Source organism: Galendromus occidentalis, unplaced genomic scaffold (genome assembly GCF_000255335.2).
Source record: "Galendromus occidentalis unplaced genomic scaffold, Mocc_1.1 scf7180000075563, whole genome shotgun sequence".
Taxonomy (NCBI): domain Eukaryota; kingdom Metazoa; phylum Arthropoda; class Arachnida; order Mesostigmata; family Phytoseiidae; genus Galendromus; species Galendromus occidentalis.
In genome coordinates this window covers 26,050-49,636 of record NW_003803553.1, presented here as the reverse complement: position 1 = coordinate 49,636, position 23,587 = coordinate 26,050, and the positions used below count along the sequence as shown (strand labels likewise).

The 23,587-nt window shown below is 51.6% G+C and overlaps 5 protein-coding genes across 5 annotated transcripts; 3 read left to right on the top strand and 2 right to left on the bottom strand.

The window, feature by feature from the left end:
* Positions 1-2,508: 2,508 nt before the first annotated feature.
* Positions 2,509-5,107, top strand: LOC100908670 (uncharacterized). The gene is made up of 5 exons (XM_003737508.2): positions 2,509-3,840; positions 3,955-4,077; positions 4,189-4,410; positions 4,519-4,594; positions 4,986-5,107. Exons 1-5 carry the CDS (start codon positions 2,509-2,511, stop codon positions 5,105-5,107), a joined length of 1,875 nt encoding a protein of 624 aa, XP_003737556.2.
* A 481-nt stretch (positions 5,108-5,588) lies between these two features.
* On the bottom strand, positions 5,589-8,439 carry LOC100908532 (uncharacterized). The gene is made up of 8 exons (XM_029111241.1): positions 8,340-8,439; positions 7,155-7,238; positions 6,941-7,071; positions 6,657-6,840; positions 6,455-6,571; positions 6,228-6,340; positions 5,978-6,153; positions 5,589-5,874 (listed from the first exon to the last, which is right to left on the bottom strand). Exons 1-8 carry the CDS (start codon positions 8,437-8,439, stop codon positions 5,589-5,591), a joined length of 1,191 nt encoding a protein of 396 aa, XP_028967074.1.
* Positions 8,440-11,320: 2,881 nt separating this feature from the next.
* Ing5 (inhibitor of growth protein 5) lies at positions 11,321-13,302 on the top strand. Its single transcript, XM_003737488.2, has 5 exons — positions 11,321-11,637; positions 12,022-12,116; positions 12,207-12,529; positions 12,617-12,761; positions 12,852-13,302. The coding sequence occupies exons 1-5, from the start codon at positions 11,613-11,615 to the stop codon at positions 12,963-12,965; spliced, it is 702 nt and encodes a 233-aa protein (XP_003737536.1). The 5' UTR covers positions 11,321-11,612; the 3' UTR covers positions 12,966-13,302.
* Positions 13,303-14,224: 922 nt separating this feature from the next.
* Positions 14,225-15,418, bottom strand: LOC100908388 (zinc finger protein 263). Its single transcript, XM_003737506.1, has 4 exons — positions 15,361-15,418; positions 14,676-14,826; positions 14,384-14,581; positions 14,225-14,294 (listed from the first exon to the last, which is right to left on the bottom strand). Exons 1-4 carry the CDS (start codon positions 15,416-15,418, stop codon positions 14,225-14,227), a joined length of 477 nt encoding a protein of 158 aa, XP_003737554.1.
* Positions 15,419-20,731: 5,313 nt separating this feature from the next.
* Positions 20,732-23,001, top strand: LOC100905409 (acyl-CoA synthetase family member 3, mitochondrial). The gene is made up of 8 exons (XM_003737487.2): positions 20,732-20,756; positions 20,890-21,121; positions 21,211-21,333; positions 21,501-21,656; positions 21,831-22,223; positions 22,302-22,446; positions 22,534-22,616; positions 22,696-23,001. The coding sequence occupies exons 1-8, from the start codon at positions 20,740-20,742 to the stop codon at positions 22,987-22,989; spliced, it is 1,443 nt and encodes a 480-aa protein (XP_003737535.1). The 5' UTR covers positions 20,732-20,739; the 3' UTR covers positions 22,990-23,001.
* Positions 23,002-23,587: the final 586 nt, after the last annotated feature.

Sequence of the window (23,587 nt, the reverse complement as noted above, 5' to 3'; positions counted from 1 at the left end):
GGAAATCGCTCGAATCGCGTTCCCGAGAAACCCGAGGACGGATGCGCCTCGTGAGCTGGTACCCCATGCTCGGAGAACTTTCCGCCCGCAGGGAGAGCGTGGTGGATACCTCCTTTCGATGAAGCAAAATCAAATCACGGGCTGTTAATCTGCTATCCGATAGTATCCGATTATCACACTGGGATCGCAAACAAGCCTGTGACAGTTCGCTGATGTGAGTGGGTCACGGTGTCGAGCTACTTGGGTATCGCCCGAGGACGAATCAGTGGTGCAGGTGTCGAAAAGAAACGGAGTCCGTTTGAGAAAGACGATTGGAGCAAGAAGGACTCTTTTCTTCGAGCTTCGAATGGATTGCCTCTGAGTCAGGAAGGAATTATGGGATGATGTGAAAGCGATGAGGAGTTCGCGGCATTCATTTTACGAATCGTGAAATGCTCCCAAAGTGAGGAACTTTGTTTGGGACAAGATGTCTCCATGTCCGTCTTATCGCGCGCGAGATTTCCACCCGCAATACTCGAGGAACAAGGCCGTTGCTTGCGAAGGTTGTCAACAAATTCTCGAAAACACTATGAGCCACGTTGTGGCGGTAAGGGGAACCCTCGTCTGCGTAGCGCGCAAACACAGGCGATGACGGCCCGTGACGCTATACGGCGCATTTGTACCCTACCAACCTGCGCGCAGGTCTCTTCATCGACTATCGTTGCGGTTCAGTGATACCGAATCCGACGCACACGTCAGGCATCTGTGCCACGATAATTTAGGATCGACTCAGTGATTTCTGCAGCCCCCCCACCAGGAGGGAGCAGCCGGAGGTTCGGATCAGACCGTCCGCTGGGACGAAGCCATTTGGAGCAGGGCGGCTGTGATCGAGATCCGAATAATCGCGTGACTCCCGTCCTGAGAAACTCCCGGAATCCATCTGTCTTTCGAGCTACTATGGTCCTCGATCATCAATTTGCCCCTATTCTCCGAATCTGAATCTGGTATTGATGAAGAAATGGCACAAGCGACGACTACTGAAATCCTTGGAGGTCCGACTCCTCTCTCTAGGGCTCTCGAGTCTTGTCTGCGGAAGCGTGACGCAGGTCCAGCTGATTCATCGCCCAGGACAATTCTCCACGCACCACGGAGAGATGAGGGATGAGCAGCGTTATTCCTGGGATTTCTCGGAAATGGATTCATGAACACCGCGGAGATGCGGACACGACTCTGACGGTTCATGAGTCGTCATGATCGCAAACTCCTAAACCGTTCACGAGAGATCTACCCCCTCAATCGAGGTCCAATCAACTCCCGAGGGAAATCGGAATCGCCCGAAGGGAACCGGTGCATTGCAGAAGTTTGTTCTCTGCCACGCTCCGAAGCGACCCAAGCCTAGGCATCGGAGATGAGCTCTAGAAATCGTGACCTGATGTTATTTCTTGAACTTGAAAGCGAGACCAGCAGTATGGAGATACACATTATACCGAATCGAGCCGTTCTCTGCCTGGAAACGCGCGTACTGCCGCTCAGCCTCGCCGGAAGGACGAGATAATTCGGCTTGAAAACTATGTCAGATCGATCTCATCGATATTGAATTGACAGAATGGAGAAAAAAACAAGCAAAGAATCCTGATCTGACCCGGTAAAGACTGTCCGCTCGTCCTACAGATTGAACTTCAATATTTATCGAGCAGAGTTTTCCTGCTTTCCGAGGGAGCCCGCACAAGGCGGAGAGAGTTTGATCAGGAACATCAGTTCTCGCGTCCGTTGCAACAAAGATTGACCTTATCGCTAGGTGTGTCTCAATTTATTCAAAATCCGAATAGACGTGAATGGTTTGAGGTCCGACGGCTCGCGATCAAAGATGGCGATTCCAGGCATGAACGTCGAGTGCCTACATCTCGGTGAAGTCCTCGGAAATGAATCCCGTCACTCAATGAATCCTGCCATGGAGCTCTTTGATCTACTCCGCCGTTTCGTTGGCAGCGATGAGCGGAAGCCGCAGGTTCCAGAAACTCGACTCATTATAGGAGGTATTTTTCTAATCTGTAAAGCATAGACGGCGATTGCTCCTCATGGATCGAGAGCAACTGAAGCGTAACGATCAGCATTATTGTTGTCCTATCGACTGAGCCGAGAACAGCTTCTCTCACTCGCCTGTTCGCTTACAGGTATCGACGGTGCGGACCGGAAAAGCAACGCAGGATGCGCGGACGGCCCACCGGCGCACAAGCCGAGTGGCAGAATAGCAGTCGGATGTTTTGCAGCTTCCCGACGTCTACTCACGCCTAAGCCGCCGTGGCGAACATTTTATGACTGTGCTTTCGGTGTCAATATCGTGTATAGTCGTGGGCATGCTGCTTACCATGGAAGTGCTGGAGTCGCTCTCTTCACGTCGGCCTTCACTGAAGCGTAGATCCACTGAGAGCCATTCTTCGAGCTCGTGCTGATTCTAAAGTGCGGCAGATTCCACAGAGCCCGTTCTGTGGGTTTTGCGCGGAAGAGGTTCGTCTGCGCGCTCCGTCAATGCCTGGAAGGGAAGAGGAAAAGCCCAAGACCTTACAGTTATTCAAGTCCGAGCTGGCTAGTGTTCTTGAGAATAATGCGGCCAAACTCCTGGAGAATCACAGTGAACAAACCGACCTTGCCTCGAGCTCGAAGCTGTCCCAGAAGAAAGCGTCCCAAATAAGCTTGGCGAGGCTATTCAACTCCGGCTCTCCCAGTACGCTCACAGTCCATTCAGGCAAATCCGACACAGCAGAAAGGAGTAGTGAGCTTAGAATTTCTACCGAATCACAAGATCGCAACGGCAACCGGAAGACCTCGAATGCGGCGCAAGTCGGTATGAGAGACTTCCCGAAGTCGAGGAGTGTTTCTTCGTCTGACACCGAGGACTCAGATATAGAGTACAGCAAATTCTCGTCCAAGGAGAGGAGCCGATTCTTTGTCGCCTTGCCAGCTAAGACAAAGCACAGACCCAAGACACCACTGCAAACCGAAGCTTCGGTGCCCGACACTGCAGTGAAACCAGAGTCCGAGGAGAATACGGGAACCGGGGGCACCGAATTCGTGCGGAACGTGATAGGCTTCGGGGCTCAAATTCGTAAATCCTTCTTTAGGAGGAAAGTCCAAAGATCCGAGGAGAAATTAGGCCCTCTCAAGCAGATCCGGTCGGATGACGACTCCTCAGATTCCGAAGCTGAGGATGTAACGATATTCATGCCCCGATTGGCAAAAGCCTCACACGCACAGCCTGGTGTGCCAGAAACCACGCCGTCCTCACACCATTCAGACGGAGGGCCCGAACTACGGAGCGAGGCTCTAATGAAAAAGACGAAGAAGTCCGGATTTTTCTTCCGGAAGAACAACAATCAGAAAACCGAGAAAGATTGTAAGCTGCCTTCGAATTCCGCGACGGAGGCTGTCCAGCTGCGCGGGGGCGACTCTTCGACTAAATGCGGTGGTTGTGAAGTAGTGAGTGGGGAGGAGAAATCTGAGAGTAGATTCTACGTCAATGCGGAAATCATTCCGAATCGCGCCAGTGAAGACACCGATTCTCAGGGTAATGGCTTGAGGCAGTACTTCGAGGAGGCTCTGGCGACCGAAGACTCAGCGAGAGGTCCAAAACGTCGACATCTCAGCTGGTTCACTCGCAAACGAAAATCTGAAAGACCTGCAGTAGTGGCGGCGGCGGTCAAGAGCTGCACGGATATCGGAACCCAGTTTCCTGAAGTCGAAGAGCCCGACGTGAGCCCTGAGGACCCGGATACCGAGGCGCACCGCGCGATGCTCGAGAGAACTTCAATATCCCAGGAATTGTTATGGAAGGTACCTCGAGAAACGGCGGAGATCAAAGAGGTAGGTTTCAGATGTCAGGATCGAGAGGTAAAGCGCAGCAGAACCGATACAGCGATAGAAGCTCTCAGAAAGTTGCGGAGACTTGTCTCCTTCTATTCCGCTTCTTTCCAGCAGCAAGACGTCCGAGGGGTGATGTTCCAATGCTCATCGAGTCATAACGAGTTTCCAGTCCACGAATCGGATTATGTGCCGGGTGATTCAGAGCTGACACTGTCGTCGTTGGACGTCACCGACAAGGTAAACAGCATCTGAAGGATCACAAATCACAATGATACCATTCCCGAGAGCATATCTATGGTTTAGTCATCGAATCATCTGAGCGTGATGTGAATACAATCTCCCTTCCAGGTGAACGTCGTCAGCCCACCAACTTATTACGGCTCGAATCCGAAACCTGCCAGGATCCCAATATTCAGTGCTTGTTGTCCAGCCAAAGCAACCGATCTGAGCGTCCCATACGTGAAATCTGCGATAGAGGGTGCCGAGAGTAGACCACAGAAAGTTCTGAGAGAACGTGAAGCCCGAGAGCTCAATCCCGCAATGGCTATTGTGAAGACGGTCGCAAAACAGGTCGGTGCCGATATGCGCGACTCGACTGAGCTCGAAAATTCGCCGCTCTGAAATATTTAATTCTTTGTAGTGGCTGCATCTTTTACCCGTCAACGTTCTTCTCCCCAGGTTGTGGTCAAATTGCGCGAACGCGAGAGGAGAAAGAAGAAAACAGAGGCCATTTTCTACCCGAAGACATATAGCAGTTCGCGCAGGTGGAATAGTTGTGCGGATTTAGAGCGGACGAAGTATACCGATCATCTCGCGAATCATTCGGAAAGGCGTCGATCGTTATAGGGTCGCTGTTTTCCAGGTTCGAGTAATTCGCCGCCTCGATGTGAATCGAGATTTGTCCGTGAATAAATTCAGGTGAATCGAACCTCCTCCGACCTCCGTAGTCTAGGATGATTTTGTTGGTACAGCGTCAAAGCATGATGAATGATGACCATAGGATATGCGGGAAGTCGAGCCATTCAACCCTTCATGTTGAAACATATTGAGAAGGAAAATGACCCTTTAACACCGAGTATGTACGTATATTATCCTTACGCGGGCCCCTCTTTCAACTATAACATGTGGTGTACAATCCTCCTCAGCTAGTCTCCAAGGAGACACAGAGCTTAGTTTGGCTCTTGAACGAGTGATGGTCAACATAATGATTCAGGCTTTTATTCTCGACCTTCTCGAAATCGGTTCTAAAGTAATTTACATTGTGTAACAACCACGCGAGACAGACAAAAGCTACACACTATTTCCAGAAACGATCTCCAGCGTAATTTCTCCCAAGAGTCCAGAGACGGTGGGGAGAATTATCCGAGATTTCGAGATGGAGTCCCGATAGAAGAGGATAATCTTTGAGGAAACGACTGCTCTCCTAGCCAGATGAGGAGGTTGTCCACAACTATATATTAGATTCTGGGGAAATTGACACCATAGATTCTGTGTGACCTTGAGAACTCCCAGTAGGGGGAACCTTCTACTGCCGTAGGATTCGCGTGGAAAGGCAGCCTTGTCTTAATCGGGCCGCCAAGTGGATTTTCCTCATCTTCTTTGCTCCTCGTTAGCGAGACTCCGGGGCGATTTTTCTTCCCTTCTCATTCTGCTTGGGATCATGACTTTTCTTGAGAGGGCGGCTTTCTCGACAACGAAGGGCGACGTGGACCGCTTGAATCGATGGACAGCGTAGGAAATATCCTCGGCTATTGGGGCAGGAGGACAATCCTCTTCTTCTCGCCCCCTTCCCGACTCAAATTCTTGAGATCTTGAATATCCACTTCGTTGATGATGGCCACCTCCTTCTGAGGGCGTCGCGTAGGTGGGAACGACATCCTCCAACTCTTGTCGGTCTTTGAGGTGAGTGGAGTCCCTGCGAGCCGTTTTCGACGTTTCTTGGTGCAATCGTCCAGCTGCTCCAAGGATTTACTCGATCCTGTAGTGACCTCCCGATTCGGGACGCCCAGACGAGCTCCAATGTTTTCTCTCCGACTGATAGTGATATTAGGTAGTTAATTCAAGATAGACAGTTCCCCCACATTGATAGTTCGAGGAATTCATTAGAAGTATCAAAACGTTTCGTAGCGCCACTCACTTGGAAATGTACTGAGGCGGTAAGAAAGGCTCATCGGGATCTTTAGGGAGCTCTGTGAGTCTTATCTTCAAACCTTCACCCATAGGATACAGGGGCCTGTAGTAGGTCTCGCGTACTGTGCCGAAGAGCGACGTATCGCTTTGTACGCTATTGGTGCTGGTGGCTCTCGACATGTCCTTGAGAAAAGCGGAAAAATTATGATTCGAGCTTATTCACGACAGATCTCCCCATAACGGTTATTTCCACCTACATAGGGTCTCAGTCTCCGCTTGCGTCTAATGTAGTAGATAAAAACAGCAATTATGGCGGTGATGAGAACGGCTCCGCAAATTATCGACACCAAAGTCAGAACGTTGGATAAACCTGTGAATTCATGGTAGCATTGTGGAGCCCTGGAAGAATATTCGAGCGCGAAGCTTTCGATCGGCGCGATCATTCACTAGAGTGAAGAGCGTTAGAACTTAGAACCATACATACATTTTTCATCCGAGTCATCTCCACAGTTGTTGATGCCGTCGCAATAGAATTTATGGTAGATACAGCTATCGCCTCCGCTACAGGCTGCTTCGTCGCGGAAACATCGTTTTGAGGCGCCTGAGGAGGGAGCATCGAGGATCAGAACAAGTGGGGAGGGCCCGAACTATGGGGAGCTCTGCGAGGCTTCGAAGAGGGAACTCACTTATCCGCAGGGCAGTCACTGTGATGACGAAACCGATCCGATCGAATCCCCAGTCATCCCGATGAGTAACCATTTTCAAATAGAAAACGTTTCCGCGGAAGGTTCGGCCGGTCTTGCCTCGAGGATCGTCTACTTCGTCACAAAGCTTGGTCACCTGATCTTCTGTTTGGTCGCCACCCCACAACTAGACGATAGAGCGGGAGGCAATCGCGTCAAGAGCCGAGAAGGTTCAAATCAGGGGAAATTCGATGCCGGAAAGCGTCGAAGAGAGGCGGCATTCTCACCTTCAAGTACGACTTGCACGCATGGGGTATATCCAGCACTTGAATACTGTACGCGAGTTTCGAGGAGTTCGAGGTTGTTGTGAACTTGACGACACAGTGGAAGCTCCCAGGAAGTCCCCGATTGTGAGTTCCTCGGATCTGAGAATCGACCGACAGATGTGAGGAAGAGCCTCGAACACGGCGAGCAGACTCCACCGTTACCGACAACGTACACTCACTTCGATAACGGACCCCGGTCCGGTGGAGTTGACCTTAACGATTCCACTGTGAGAATTCCCACAAATGTTCTCCAAGGACTCTGAAACCAGGAAACGAGCGTCAGATTTTGAATGCACCCTCTGTTAACCCCCCGTAATCGCACTGGAAGGGGGTTATCTCCATTGGCGAAAATTTCGAGATTGCTCTTCGTCGGATAAGTGTCACGAGCATCGACTCGCTGCTTGACTCAAGAATGTCATACGTAACGCCGCGGCCCCTTATCAGGATAGGGAATCGCGCATTTGAGTCTGGGGAAGTATTGATGTATTTTTTTTTGTGTGCCACAGATCGCTTCCGCTTCCAGCGCCGCGCCGACCCCGCTATCGGTGTCAAGAGGCAGAAGCCTAGAGAGCTGGTTTGGATCTACGAGCTTCTACGTTCGCTCACGTATAGCAGCGAGTTTCTTTCCTCGCCTTTCAGGGAGCGTCAGTGGCGCTGAATACTGTATGATAAATTTTGCTCTGAGTATGTCCAGCAACTATAGGCTCCAATGTCTGCGCTCCGACTGCTCTTGCACAACTATTCGAAGGCCAGCGATTGAGGAGCTTGATTGAACTAATTGTAATGACTTCCGTCGTCGATATGAACAACATTCTCTGTCTCGAACTGGTATATTTTTCCGAAAATTTGAGAACAGAGAGAACTTCAAGCGTCTCAGAGACAGCCTCGTGCAGGTGCCAGCGAGGGATGAACCCCACAGGAGAGAGGACACGGACATCTGAAGCGCTACGTCAGAGATCTTGTCCACAGAATTATTATCGTATCCCGCGGTAATTGTGTATTTTGTAAAGTCGGAGTCGGTCCCTTCAGGGACCGACTCCTCCAGGAAACCTGCTCTTGCGTTCGAGGCTCAGGGTCGCGCTGATTGTAAGCCCGAGGAAAACAGTTCGCGGTCCGCTTTGATTGCCGTCTCATCTATCCATCAGCCAACAAGCTACATACATACAAGGGAAGCCTACTGGAGACACAGCCGGCTTTTTTCTATTGAGCACGATTGGCCATGCCGCGACTAGGCTCCAGAGTAAGATATCGGGGATGCCCTCCCCGGATAAGATCCTCGACTTCGGACGATCATCGAAATCGATATCGATGCTTTTCGTGAACACAGCTTTGTGCTTCGAGAGGGGAATCCGTAACTGACCTGGCTTTCGGCGCTGTCCGGCTGAAACCGATGGAACATGATAGAGGATCACAGCGACTACTTGTGCAAGGAGCAAGCAGAATCTGCTGACTTGTGCCATTAGGCTGGTCACATCCTCCTTCTGCAGACTCGGATTAGCGTAGGCTGAGATGAGATAAGAAGATGAAACGAGTTCGAACCTCCCGGTGAATCGGAACTTCACGAGGCGCCGATTCCTCTGACGCACTCCTCGATTGTGTTCAGAATCACCGGTCAGCCGTATTATCGCGAGAGCTCTGCCGTAGAGCGCGATCCAACGGATGCTTTCGTCAGGAAGCGTCCTGTAGCGACGGAGGGAACTCACCCTCGGTGACGATAGCGGAGGAGAGTGGTGTGCTTGGTAAATGTTAGAGACCCGTCCGCCGGCGAACGGGCGCACTGTCGCTCAGTTGACAGTGACAAGGCCTTCTGGCTCTCTCGTTCATGTCGACAGTAGTCACTCTCCTTCTCACAGTTTTTCCGCGGCAAACGACACGACACATTGCCTAGTGGGAATTCTCTTGAGTATTCCCTGCAGTGGAGCTTGACTGTTTTGAAGCTTTCATTAATTCTATCCGTTGTGACCCGACTCAGAAAATCGAAGGCGTGCGCTACTGATCTTCGAGAGATCGGAAAAGATGCATCCAGCACAGCGGAACGGAGAGAAACCGAGCTGCAAAATTTGAAAGCCAGGTAAGCGTACACACGCGTGAAAAAGCACTAATTGCCTATCGCTCGTCGATGAGATTGACGGAAGCTCGCGAGGAAGCTCTTCATTCTTGCGTCGTTGCCTCGGTGCGTTCTAGGATCGAGACACTCGGCTCGATCTCTCGCCGCTCTGCCTTCTACCTTCTGTCCTCAATTATGACTAAAAGTTACTGCAATCAATCATCACTTGCCTCCCCGACTTCGTACCTTTGACGGAGGGGTGCAATCGCTATCATCGCTGAGACCTAGTTGGTCGCCATGGCCGAAGGATCTCGTTCCTCCTCCGGCCGACCTCCCAAGGCGAAGAACAGAGATCGGATATGGTTTCCCTATCGCCAGAATAAGGAAAGCCTCGAAATCACGATAGCCGAGCGCCCGGAAAGACATTCAAAGAAAAGATCATGATCCCCAATTTCCGTTCACCCATTTGGGAGCTCCTCAAGAATCACGTCCATTCCGGGAAAACTGGGATGCACCAGATCCCCAAATCTTGACTACTCCGGGAGTCCTTTACTTGAACTGCACTAATTCCGAACCATCGCTGGATAGTATCCCGGTACGAATTCGCATGATGATCGGCCGATTCAATGACTTTGATAAAACTCTGGGTCGAACTCAGCGGTCGTGTCTCGTGTCGCTTATTTGTTGCTCTGAGATACATGACGATTCGCGTGTCATGCTCCCCACAGAAAACGCAGAAAGTATCGGTTCGAACATCGATATTCTCTCTGTTTGAGTCATCCTTCGATTTAGACTCCTTGGTTCCTCGTGAACGGTCCGTTGGTGATAGAGGGACTCGCATAACTTCCGCGAGGAAAGAAATATAGTTGCATTATGTCGAGCGAGCTTATAAATTACTTTACTCAGTATTTCGGTTCCCCATAATTTTTGACTTATGCACCACCGGGACGCTCTAACCTGCTTTTCAGGCCAGCTCAACGATCTTCTACGCGGGGAATACCGGCAGGGCCGTTGAGGCGAAGTGCGGGGGTAGGACTTTTCAAGGACGCCTCATTTCTCGGGCGGGATTGACCCACCGAGAGCGTGCTACTTCCACCAGAACCCGTACTTTCGCGTGGGTGATCGGGCCAGCGAGCGTGAATGTGAAATGGGTTTCCTTCGTGAGATCGCCCTGTGAAGCTCAGCCTCTCATCGGGGAATTCATGGGTGGATAATGATTGATGCTGTGCCAATACGCTCGCCGTGCCTCCTGGCGCGCCAGCCTCTCTCCTGCAGACGACAGAAGTCCTTATCCATCTTATCGATCTTCCCCCAGGAGAGCGAGCGGTTCCTCCGAAAGTTCGTGGCTTATAGTTCAAGCTCGGTGTCATCAGTCATCTCTAGCGTGCCTATGGGGGCTCCTCCGAGTATGAGATAGGACCGCTGATGTTCAAATGGACCCCGAAGAGTCTTTCTTCGTACTTATCAGTTAGTTCCAGAAGAGTTCTGGGGAACTTGGTCACTGAACTATTCTTCCCTCACACCGTCGCCGCAGAAGGCATCAGGAGTCTCTCTGATCTTCTTCCGTAGGTGGCAACATCTGGGAGTATGAAGTACGAAGTTGCACCCATCGGGGCTGGAACGCCCGCATGCGAGAACGGTATGCCGCTGTGAGCGGAGTGCCGAGGTCTCGAGAGCGGCTGTTTGTTCGGATCCCGTATCCCCTTATTCAGATGGGAGTGGAAATACGGGTCATTCTGACTGTCTTGAATTTTTCCGTGAGAAAATCCCTCGGTGCTTCGCAACGTCTTCGTGATGACTTGGGTATCGCGCTGTCTCCTCCGGGGGTAGGTGCTATAATTTTGGCCAAGATAAATTTGATACTGATGCGCAATCAAATGATGATTTCCCGATCGCGGCAAGATCTCCGTTCCGACAAGAATTCACCGCATCCTCATTCATTAGATCGCGCATCGCGCTGTCTCTTTCGCGCTGAGGTCGCCCCGCCAATCTAGCCGCCTGACGGATCCGCAGAGTCCGACGACCGACGATGGGCCTTCCGCCATCTTGCTCCGCGGTCAAATGGCGGCGATCAGGTGCCACCCTGCTGCCTGCTGTCTCCTCGAAAGAAGGAGAGACATCTCAGAAATATTTCGAGTATTCGTCGAGAAGCTTCTGCGAGTGGAGACAAGCGCACTCCTATAAGCCAAAGGCAGTGATCGAGATACGAGATTTGGTGTGCGCGCACCACAGCCGCCTAGCCTCTTACTGACCGCTGCTCTTCCCGCTAACAGTCGCAGTCCTGTGTTGATGCGAAGTGAGACCTACGACGACGACCACTACCCTTGATCGTTTCATTCGAAAACAATCCGCCAGAGCTCGGGCGGGTTGTTGAGCTCGGTGACGGTGTACGCAGTCCATACTTGAGAGTAGTCGGCGGAGTCGTCTTCTCGGAAGAAGTCGTTTGGACAGATCGGATATCCGTGGGGAAATTCTCGGATCTGTTCATCGGTGCCGCGATTGGGAACAGCCAGCAAGCGGTGCTGTTCTGGTTTGCTTCCTCTGAGGCTGTCGACCTGTTCCTGAAACTTCTTCGGGAGCAGCAACATGTATCTGGAGACGTATTTAGACAGTAAGTCAAATCTAAAGCTCCGTTCCTGGGCAGGAATGGCTCACGGCGGTTGCAAACACTTATCAGTGCCTCTGTGAAGCTTTGACATGTATATTTCTGGAAACTGATTTGTGGCGCCACTTTCGTGTCTCCGCGATCTGACGATTCCCACACCATCTGGACAGGATGTGGAACAGATGGAATTACGTCGAGCCGCTCGCCTGCATACCTCCAGGGATTGAGAGGATGCATCGCGAGCATCTTGTAGCCTCAAAGAGTGAATTCGCTCGGAGACTCACAGAGCATGTACCACTCGGGCATCAATTCTGATCTGATACAGACCGAGATTCCTCGCTGTCACGAACGTTTCGAATTGAGGGCTCAAGAAAATGCGCACATTTTCAGCTTTGGAGTCTCTGCCGCAAGATCTCCATAGGAGTTTCATTCTCATGAGAGATCTCGATGGAAAAGTCCAAGATATCCTCAAAGGAATCGATAAGGTAAGAGTCTATTCTGTTTTCCCGGGGGATCATTCTTGCCGCTTAGATCGATGTAGAAGATTCGCCGCTGAGACATTGGCTCATGCGCAGGAATCTCACAACTACATGGATAATACGGCGAAATTGTCGCCATCAAAGCGTCGCGAAGCTACCGACAAGATCACGAAGATGTATGCGAAAGCAAAAGAGCTCGCCGATGACAAAGTTCAGCTGGCCATGTCGACATACGAAACGGTGGACAAGCACATTCGACGACTCGATACGGAACTGGCGCGCTTCGAAAACGAGCTAAAGGAGAAGCTCTTGTCGAAAAATGGTGCACCTACCATCAAAGGAGACAAACGCAAACGTGACCGCAAGAAGGACGCACCTAAACAGCGCAAGAAAGGAAAGAACGTGCACAACATCATAGAGTGAGTAGATTCTCAATGATGCTCGATGGGAGGATACTCTGTTCTCTTTTAGCGCAGGATTCCCAAGCTTCCGTGTTTTCTCCCCAGACCGGATCCTATGCTTCTTCCGTCGCTCCAGAGCATAACGAACAGCGGCGACGTCATGGATATGCCCGTTGACCCCAACGAGCCAACATACTGCTTATGCCACCAGGTCTCCTACGGAGAAATGATCGGATGCGATAACCTAGAGGTGAGCAGCAACCGGAGACGTCAATCTTAGCCCACCGCTCTAAATTACAGTCTGAAAAGATCGATGCCAATGAATTCCGTGGAATTTCAGTGTCCAATCGAATGGTTTCACTTCGTCTGCGTGGATCTGAAAACGAAACCCAAGGGCAAGTGGTTTTGTCCGAAGTGTGGTCCACCAGCGACGACAGAGAAGAAGAAGAAGTGATGGGTGACCCTCCCGGGAGGAGTGACGAAACGCACGACGAGATGATCTCAAATCATTGATTCCGAAATTCTCGAGACGAATTCCATCGTTCCAAGATCCTCTTGATGGTCCTCCTCTCATGCCTCCCAGTGGGGAAATCGCCGAACTCGGAAGAGTGGAAGCCTCTCGGCGATCGATATGATTCGGTGTGAGACATTTCATTACTGATTTATCCTTTACAAAGCATCCAGGGAATCGTCGTGGAATGGCTCGTCGGATACGCTATCGATGCATATTGTTATCATTTGTCTATGAATATCATCTCGATTGAGATGGGGTAATAAACATGTACAGTGATTGTCTTGATAATTGATTGAGACCTTGTTTTTTCTATAGGGGCAAATGCTTGCCATCTCGATCTCAGTTTTCGGTTTCGGGTAGTCTGGGATGAATTGATTTCCGAGCTCAAACCACAGCACCGGTATTGTACATATTTTATTGCTTAACAAATTCGGAGTAACACATCTTCGTCCTTTTGAAATCCGATCACTTCTTATGGATTTCCCGCACGCTTCACAACTAGAACGGCGCCGCGACGGCGACATCGCATGTCCCACGAGTTCTGAACCTCTAAAATTATTATATGTCATCTCGACGTCCGAAAACACAACGCGCCCACTTCTCCATCCACCTTACGATTAGGATGCCGTATGATCGATGTCTTACAAGAGGCGTCAATACCTTATATACAACAGCTCGCCTCGAAAACATCAAATTCGCATCTATTGACTTCAGAAGCGAATGCGCCTCTTTCCGAGGAACGCTCCGCGGGGCTCAGTACATATTGGAATGATGATGAGAGAAACATGATTTCGAATCGGTGGGTCGAACTCAGCTATTCAAGCAGGAATATGTTTCAGGACGTCACATCGAGAATCCACTGTACAAAACCGACTGATCAAAATCTATGGTTCAAGCCCGAAGGGAGCCCCCGGCATCAATAGTCTCCGGGATCTTGCGGGAACCTTCGTTTCTCCATGTTCAGGCGTCTCCGGAGAAGGACGACGACAAGGTTTTAATCTCTTAAACGGTCTGGGATGGAGAGGTATTCGGATACCCCAAGCATATGTAAAAGCTTGTGGCGTTTTCCCACAATCTGTGGCAGTCCATGCCTCGCGACGCGGCGCTCGGAGTCCCCGGGCAACATGCTCGCAGATTTTCCTAAAACAAAATGTGCGCAACTTCGTCTCGGCCAATCGGCTGGCAATGGTCCGCGATCATCATAGAGGCTTATCGCTGTCATTCATGAATATATCATGAATCTTCTGAAGATGCTGTAAGAGGAATCCTCTGGAAAGCAGGCATTTGTTAGGTCGGGGACGTAAGCGTCAACAGATGTTCGGGGAAGAAGAAAGCTATCGAGGTCGCAGATTACTCACCTCCGAATGGACCGATAAGGGCAAATGTGGCACTTGTATGGCATATCTCCTGTATGGAGAGCTTTCTCGTGCTTTATGAGGTTCCCGTTATCGGAGAACGCTCTACCGCAATACTTGCAGTTGAAAGGCTTCTCGCCGGTGTGGGTTCGTTCATGGCGTCTCAACTCCGGACCCGTCACGGCGGAAAATAAACAGTACCTGCACCTTTGAGAGAGGAAATGTCTTTTCGAAATAAATTCCTTTCCGCTTCCTCGATTCCCCAGATTCCAAGTGAAACTTCGGAAAACCTCACCGGTGACGTCGCTCGTTCACATGTTCTCGCATATGCGCTTGCAGCTCCAGTTTCAAGTCGGACGAGTAGGTACAGTGAGGGCATTTCCTGCCGAAACGATTCGAGGAGGGAGACGGACCTAGACTAAAATCCAAGTCTCCGAGTATTATCGCTGAAAAAAGGAATAGCGTGGCAATGAGGCTGGGGCGGACGACCAGATGACTTACTAGAGAATATCTTGCCTGCTCCGAATTCAGTCGGGAGGAACTCAGGTACACGTGCATCATTTATTCACTGGAGAATGGAACGTTGATACAGCTTATCTAAGGATTCGGAGATCGCGCAAAGGGAGCGAACGAGGTATGAAGGCCGACCGAGCTCCCGAGAAGCGCTCTTTTGGTATCTGGAAGGATAGGCGTCTTAGAAGCAGTCGCTGCAAGTCTTCAGAAATCGTCAGATGTCAAGCTCGTCTAAGAATCATTCATATTTTCTCCCGCGCGCATCCCAACACTCAAACACCACGGCGCGCTGGAACCGTTCGAGGGAGAGGAATGCGATCGGCACGAGATCCTCGAGCGATTTGTGAGCTCGATTCCCCGCAAAGTACGACGACTTCTTTGATGGAAGAAAGTGATCGATGTTGAAACTGCTTCTCCCCTTGATTGGGGTCGGGATCGACCGAGGAAACACCGAAAAGCACGCTCACCACGGTTCGCCACTTCATCAACGACACTATCGAGCAAGGGTTCCGAGAATAAGTTCATCTTGTGTCACACTAACAAAACGGCAACGGGCCACAACAACAGCCGAAATTCGAGCAATAGTGGAACCGGCGTCGAGCAGTTGAGGAGCCACGGCATTCGTCCACAGCACACCACGGCGTGAGTTCGTGATTCGCGGCTCTGTGCGGGCACAATCACGAACACTGAACAGGCGCGCTACATCTCCGGCGTATGTCGAGAATTTCGCACCGAACGTCTTCCGTGACTTCGGCCTTCGTGGAGCCTCTCCGCCCTCCAGTGGTGGATCGGTCGCAGTTCTATGAATTGATAGTAAGGCAATCTCGAACTGCAGCGCTTGTCCGTCTCGTCTTCCTTTCTTCGGGGACTTTTTTCGAGAGTCGGAGTGAGCAGCGAAATTATTATTCGGCTCGATGAATCTGATCGGTCACAGCCTAATAAATGGGACTTCGTCGCGAACTCCCCCCGCAGCCCGTGTTCCTCCACAGCGGAGGGAAGTTTCCCTACCGAGATCAGCTTTGAGCGCGGGGATGAGCCCGGAGACGACTTTCATTCTCGAGCGTTCATTCACTCTGAGTACCAAGATCGCCGAGACACTTCGACGGGATCCGGGGTTCCTTCGCCGCACACCCGCGTTCTCGAGCCGCGGAGTCGGACATCTCAGCGCGAGGTCCCGATCTTTCCGCGGAGAACGATGATCGGCACTTGCGCCCATCGAGAACCGTCCCGTGAGATACGAGATGTCGGCAATGAGAAAAAGACACGAAGACAACAATCTTCTGGGCTGGCTGGCTGGCTTGCAGGCAGACGGACAGGCGGAGAAGCAAGGCGGGCGACCTGGCGGGTGGATTTCTGTACCAGATGAACAGCTTCTGTACTTCCGATGTGAGCGGGACCCGATCCTCTGGGATGGGGAGCGCGCGCACTGTTCACGTAAACTGAAGGTAACAAAAGATAATCACGCACACACTGGGGGTCGAACGGCGCTATCGTCCAAATCGAAGATCCATCGTGGTCTTCGTTAGAAGAATCTCACGCACTCTTCTAACGAAGATGGCATGAGCACGCCTGGATCCGCGATCGTCCTCGACTCGATTGCCTCCTCACTCGCTCGTGCTGTTCTCTCCCCAAGCGGTTTGTTCGGCGCCCAGACGAAAGAATTGAGTGAAGAGCCGTCGAAGAGCAGATCACCTCGGCACTCGGTTCCATGCGCACTACGCGCACGCCGGCGAGTGGAAGTTCGGGCCAGCAGGTGGATAGGTGTCTGCAGAGGCATCGCAAAACGCTCAGCATCGATAGAGTTAACAGTCAGAGAGCGAAGAAGTGAGAAGAGACACCGTTGTCCACCGGGGCCACAGGACCGTCTCTACAGGTGGTTGCCGACAGTGCGAGCTGCGCATCGGCAGATGAACTCCTCGTTCACTCCGACACTCACGCAGACTGCATGCAGATGTTGATTCTGGGTACTTGATTTCGTAAGACGCTCTTCTCGCGGTGACTGATGGTCGGATATCTGTAAGGATGGACTGCACGCTGGTTGCTGGCAAAACTTATGCCACGGCGTCACGATCCACGACTTACGTGAGTGGCCTGTCGGAGAGGCAGGCAGAACAACGCTAGACGCTCACTCACTCGCTCGCTCGCTCGTTCGCACAGAAACACACACGGCACAAGAAGCCAGCGCGCATGCAGGCCGCCAGCAATCCAGTCACTTGAACAGGCCGCCGCCGCCGCTGCAGCAGCAGCAGAAATCCACAGATGATAGACCCGAGCAGCGGCAGCGACGAAGGGAGGGTTGAACTGCTGCGGCTTTAGCTGCGGCAGCCGCTGAAGAATCGACGAGAAAGGAGGATCGTGTTCCACGCCAGATGGCCAAACGTGAGAAGAGAAAAAGCAGCCGTGCTCTGCGTGTGTCTGCCTGTCTGTCCGTGCGTCCGCCTGTATCTATCTCCCGATATATGTAGCTGCCCGGACTTTCACAGCCAGCGTCTGACCGAATTCTCCACCAAAGGAACCGCGCTGATATCGCGCGCCTGCAGTTCTCCGTCGCAGGCGCTGGGAAAGACAATCCGCGACTCAGTCTCACTGCACTCCAGAGATCATCTGAAGACTTGAAAGGGAACTTCGGAGGTATTGACAGCGAGATCGGGATGGAGGCTTCGCCTTCCGTCGAATACGAAAACCCCCCCACTCCTGCTTTATCTGCGACGTCGAAGATGTCTGATCGAGCTCCCGCGCTAAACGCGACCATGACGGATGAAGAGCCGATCATTTCCACCATTTGCGCGGGAGATTCGGCATTTATTCCGAAGATCGGAGAAAGGGATTAGGGCAAAAGGAAATTGGCGTCTTTAGGAGCGATGTATCTCCATTATGAGGCTTGTCGCATCGAGCGCAGTTCCTCGCGCTTTCCCCAAGCTCGGGCCCGCACTGTCTGACAGAGTGCCGTGAGGCAGTCACGCTCTAATGGCTTGTAGCCGACGTTTCCTTGTCGATACTCGGGCCCTCACATACGCATGCAGGCCGTATAGGCTCAGAGGCGGGCCCTACATCATATCGATTCATGTTCCAGTGAGTACGTTCCATATTCCGTCAGGGTGGCGGAGCTCTCACTCTCTGCGAAGAATGTGACCTCTTGACTCCTTCCAAGCCGTCTTGCAAATCCGGGAGAGGCTGACGACTGGTTTCCATACGATCCTTCTTCGGAGCCTGCTACTTTCCCGAGAGTCTTGATGATAACGCAAGGCACAATCGAGCTCGAATTTTCCTGTGAATCCTCCGCTTTTCTCTCACTGAATTCAGGTCTCCTCGTCGAGCGGCCATGTAAATGTAAGGCTCAAGAAAGATATCCTATCGACAAGTACACGGTTCCAGAAGTCGATACGCCTAGGTATGTCACGTTCGTTTGATTTGCATCCCAAGGAATCCCATAGGTGAAGTCCACCCAATGGCAGACCCTCAACACGATTCGAAAGGATGACACCCACGCGCTACACGCCGACTTGAACCGCGCTCTAGAGGTTCCCCCTCAATGCATTTGCCTATTGACAAGTTGTCTCGTCACTGCTCACGCTCCCTCGATATCAGATGGGATGGAGGGATGCGATTCATCATTGGAGAGGGCCCTCATGATGGATCATGTCCAGTGCCTGGCACATATGCGGTATACAGCCGATTTCACGATGAAGGGACATAATATCCATCCAATTCCAGGTCCCATGATAGTGAAATTGAGGTTTCCGAGTCCAAACTCCGAACCAGGCCGCATTTTTGCACTACGCAATCCCGAGTGATATCATGGTGTTACAGCGCGGTTCTTCTGACAACTCGACTGCTTCCGGAAATTCGGGCGACGACGAGGGCTCTTTCTGATTCGGATCGACTGATGAGATTCGCCATGCTGCCGGAGGGAAATGCGAATCGGGAAACAAGGTCATAGATACCGTCGGGCGCGGGAAAGACTCCCATTCCATGAATAATCAGTCAGCTGGTTGACGTGAGATACCCCTCTGATAGTCGGGTGCGAGTACGAAAAGTTTTTGCGCGCACCGAGGAGAACTGCTCCGCTCCAGATCGATTTGTTCAACGCTGAGAGGAGCGGGTCTAGGTTCCGAACGACTGCAGGTAAGCCTCATCCAGTGTAGGTTTCTGACATCACCGACACATAAATGCTCGAGTCCTCCTGATACGCTTCCTTGAATTCTCCCCGAGGGAGAAGCTTCCGCTTGGCCAAGCGCGGAGTCTGGGGTTAGAGAGATTCCCTAAGGACGAACCCCCCGCAGATTTCCAGTGACGCTGATGGCGGATCTCGCTGATGTACGATGGGGATGAAGGTCATGGAACAACGATTCCATCCTATTCTTTTTTGAGGCTTCAAGTCTTCCCGCGAATGTGACAGTTCCCCCGATCGATTAAGTCGATTCCCTCCCAACGAGGAAGGAGAGGAGACATCCGTGATTCTGGGAAAATCTTCCTGAATCATCGTGAGACCTGAGAATTCGAACTCGCTCCGCTGTCTCCTCCAGATCCGCTTGTTTCACCTGAAGAAGGGAGCGCAGGCTGTACACCATTCCAATCTTCCGAAGGGTCCCCCTCCAGATTAAAAAACCCTTTTCCCGGACCGGATCCCAGGGCGGCTTAAAATTAATAATGCCCTTCTGGAATCGAAATTCATTTGGAGTGCCCGTCGATTAGAGGGAGCGTGCCCTCTAATTCGGAGAGATTCGGTATCGTGGGAACAATAATTGACCCGCTCGGACTTATGTAGCTGAAGGCGCACGAGGAGAGACCGGTATTTATATTTCCTCTCCAGGACACGACCTCGCGAGGTCTGGTCGAGATCAAGGGGATCGGGTCTGCACTTCTTGAGCCCGCACGCTGCCCATAGGGGATTTACTGTTGAGAAGCTCTCGAAATGACGCATGATGAGTTCAGCAGGTCCATTCCTCCCGCTTCAATCACACCCGGACGACGCCGACAGTCGCTCTAGCTTCGGGCTTCCAGACTTCCAGTGCGAACGAAGCTCCCCGCTAATCAAGCGATGGATCGCGGGGGGACTAATTCACCCGAATCCGGCACCCGAAGCGATTTCCCTTCGAGGAATCTCACGGAGATGTCTGCCCTAGTCGTGGGGCTCGGGGAACCCAGCATACTCAAATGATTGTATTCCACTCGCTAACGCTCACCAGTCCTCTCCTCAGGCAGACCCCACCGCGACCGACTGACGGTCGGATGCCCTGATCAACAACTCATCTCTGCTGACCTCTCCCTTCGCGCCCAACTTTCGAATTGTAAACAAACCGCGCATTCGCCCTCACTCACGTGGACCATGGGTAACAGATGACGAGCGGTGTCGTGAGATCCGCGAGTACCTTTCCCGGGATGTGTTGAATGTCATCCTAGATACATATAAGGTGCTTCTCCGGGGAGTCGCGGAGATGCAGTGGCAACGAACAACCTGTACAGCTTGTAGATATCTAGCTAGCAGGGCTCCCCCAAGGTATGGAGTGTCGGTATCAAAACATCTTTCTCCATCAATGTTCTTGATGCGTCGTTATGGTGCTCGGAAGTGCCATTACGCTAAGAGTTGCGTATTGTCTCCAAGCTCGGGCGAATGGATGTGCCGGAGGCCCTTGACGACGATGAGCCCTGGGGCGTTCCCCCCGAAGTTCGTGCCTTTACCACTGCGTGCCTTATGGGATTCGAGCGTCGGCAGTTCAATAGTCGACTGCTTGGGGGAGCATTCCCAGGCGCAACTTCTGAGGCGGTCGCTCCCTTTGAGTCAACGCTTGACAGATCTGTTCAGAGGAACGGAAATGCAGAGGCGGGGACAGGTTGCGATCTTGATGCCGAATGACCACAGGTAGATACCGTGAATTCCGTGCCCGTGTGAATTACTTGGTGCATGAATGACGAGGACAATCGCCTCGAATCACTCTGAACGGAAATCCCCGCTAAGGATATGGATCGCCCTCATTGCGCTTGATTTCATGTAGATACGCTGTTTGCCAGTGGGCGGCATGGCTGTCAGGTCTCTGCGCGGTCCCTCTCCACCAAGGTTTACCCGCATCTTTATTGGATTACCATATCAAGGACAGTCAATCCGAGCTCGTCATCGTTTCGGAAGACCTCCTCGGGAAACTGGCAGACGTTCGAATTGACCAGGATAAAATCATTGTCATCCCAGAGCTCATGGAGGAATCAACGCTGGAGGCTGCGAAAAAAGCGGTTAGTCGCTCGATCCCCGCGCTCGATGGTCAGACCTGACCTATATTAGGTCGGAATATCATTTCTCAGAGTGGAATTTCCGATTCCAGCTCTCGGACGAGCAGCACTTCATCTTCAAATTAAGGGATCGAGATGCTCAAATTGTGTACACTTCAGGCACAACTGGCTCTCCGAAGGGAGTCGTGACTTCTCATCGGCAGATACACGCACAAGTAAGGAAAGGGTTCCCTCCGCATGAAGGATACCGCGAACATTCCGACAAGCGATAGTCCAACTTCATCGCATCACGATCGCTCTTTTGCTCTGCACGCTGTCACATTTAGGTCAGAGGTCCTAGTATGTAGATTAGCCGTCCTGAAATCAATGGATGTTCCCTCAGACTGCGGCGGTAGTCTCGGAATGGGCATTGACCGCAGACGATACGGTTCTCCATCATTTACCGCTGCATCACGTTCACGGAATCGTGAACGCACTCATGGCGCCCCTGTATGCGCAGGCCAAGGTCCGCATGTTGCCCAAATTCTCGCCGGATGAGGTGAGTTCCTACATGAGTAGCTCCATTCCACTCCCACACACGACGGGGTTCGCTCGACCGAGTCTACATGTCTCGCGACAGAGGTGATCCGTTACTATCATGGGGTGGCTCGCCTTGTTGTTCCTCCTCGTCAAAGTCACGGAGATAATAATGGAATTTTTTCTTCTTCCAAAGGTTTGGAGAGAGCTTTTGCGGGAAGACAGCACCGTCAATGTTCTTATGGGCGTGCCCACGACGTACGCGAAACTTATCGATTTCGCAAGGGAACGCTTCCTTTCGTCTGGAGAAAAAGCTTCCATCAGAGATCTCCTGCAAGTGAAGCTTCGCTTATGCACCTGCGGGTCGGCTTCGCTTCCCGACTCGATACTCGAAGCGTGGCGGGAGTTGACCGGACACATGCTCTTGGAACGGTACGGCATGTCCGAGTTCGGCATGGGACTCGGCAACCCCTTGGCAGAGGAGGGTAGGAAAGTAGGTTTCGTGGGACGTCCTTTCCCTGGGATCGAAGTGAGGATCTCGAGACGCGATGCTTATTCGAAGGGAGGTCTTAAGACATTGATCCAAGCGGTGAGTTCTATGGTCTGGCGTTTTCTCTCATCAGACTTTTCACGCCGTCCCTTTTTCTGACATCCGGTGGGTTTCCAGGACAAATATTCTACCAGGACCATCGAGTACGAGGAGGGGGGAAACGGCGATCTCCTGATAAGGGGACCGCAGGTCTTCTCTTCATACTTCAATAGACCGGAGGAGACGAAAAAGAGTTTCACACATGACGGCTGGTTCATCACCGGTGCGTGAAGATCTCACTTACCTTGGGGGATGCCGATGAGCTCACGCATGTCCTCGATTGAGGCTCTTCATTTCCCGGACCTTGCAGGTGACATCGCCTCGTTCGATGGCGAAGCATTCAAAATTTTGGGGCGAAGCTCGGTGGATATAATCAAACGCGGAGGCTATAAAGTAAGTACAGCAGCTCGAATGAACAACTCGTGAACTTCCAGATTATGCTCTCGTCGTCTCTACGTATGATCTCCGACAGGTATCTGCTCTCGAGGTGGAGAGAGCTCTTCTCCAGCACCCAGAGATATCAGAAGCAGCTGTCTTCGGTATTCCGGACGTGGTATACGGAGAGAAGATCGTTGCTGCTATAGTCACTCCGAAAGGATTGGTTTTGTCGCAAGTTCAAGAGTTTTGTGCCAAGCATGTACCCCCAAGCTCTGTACCGAATGAGTTAGTGATTGTCGAGAGTATACCCAGAAACGCACTGGGCAAAGTCAACAAGGTGGAATTCAAGACGAAGCTCTTCCCGAATATCAAAGGTGTAGATAAATAAACAACTTCACAGGATTGTCTTATCTGTTCGTCTCGAATTTTTTCCCCTGGAACCTACTTCTGGATCTCTGAAACTCGACTGAATCGACGTCAATCCCATCATTGTTGTGGGGGACGGGAGTGAATTTAAAACTTCTCGCTGGCTTCCGTGACGACCGCGGAAAATGTGTTTCTCCTGGCGGCACGAAGGATCCTTTTACTCCGAAACAGCAAGAATCGCGAGGCATACTCCGAGGTGCAGAATTCGATGACGCTATCCATCTGTCAGTACGTCAGATCTCATTGTCACTCTTGCTTCGAGGGAGTATGAAGAGAGAAGACCCCGCGGCTTGAAGGTTATAGAATTCCAGAGCTTAGAGTCGAGACGTTGCTGGAACAAGATATGTATACCCACTGGCACCACACTCGCCAAAAGTAAGTACCTGTCGCTGTCTTTTTTTGGAATGAGGATAGCGCTAGCCGTCGAAGATTCGGTCGGGCATATTGGTGACTCGACTTAGAGATCAGCGGCGGAGTCGCGATTCCGTTAAGGATCACCTGCTCCATTCCACCCAGGAGTCGAGCTTTTTCTGCTGACTCCTACTTCAGTGTTGAGCTCC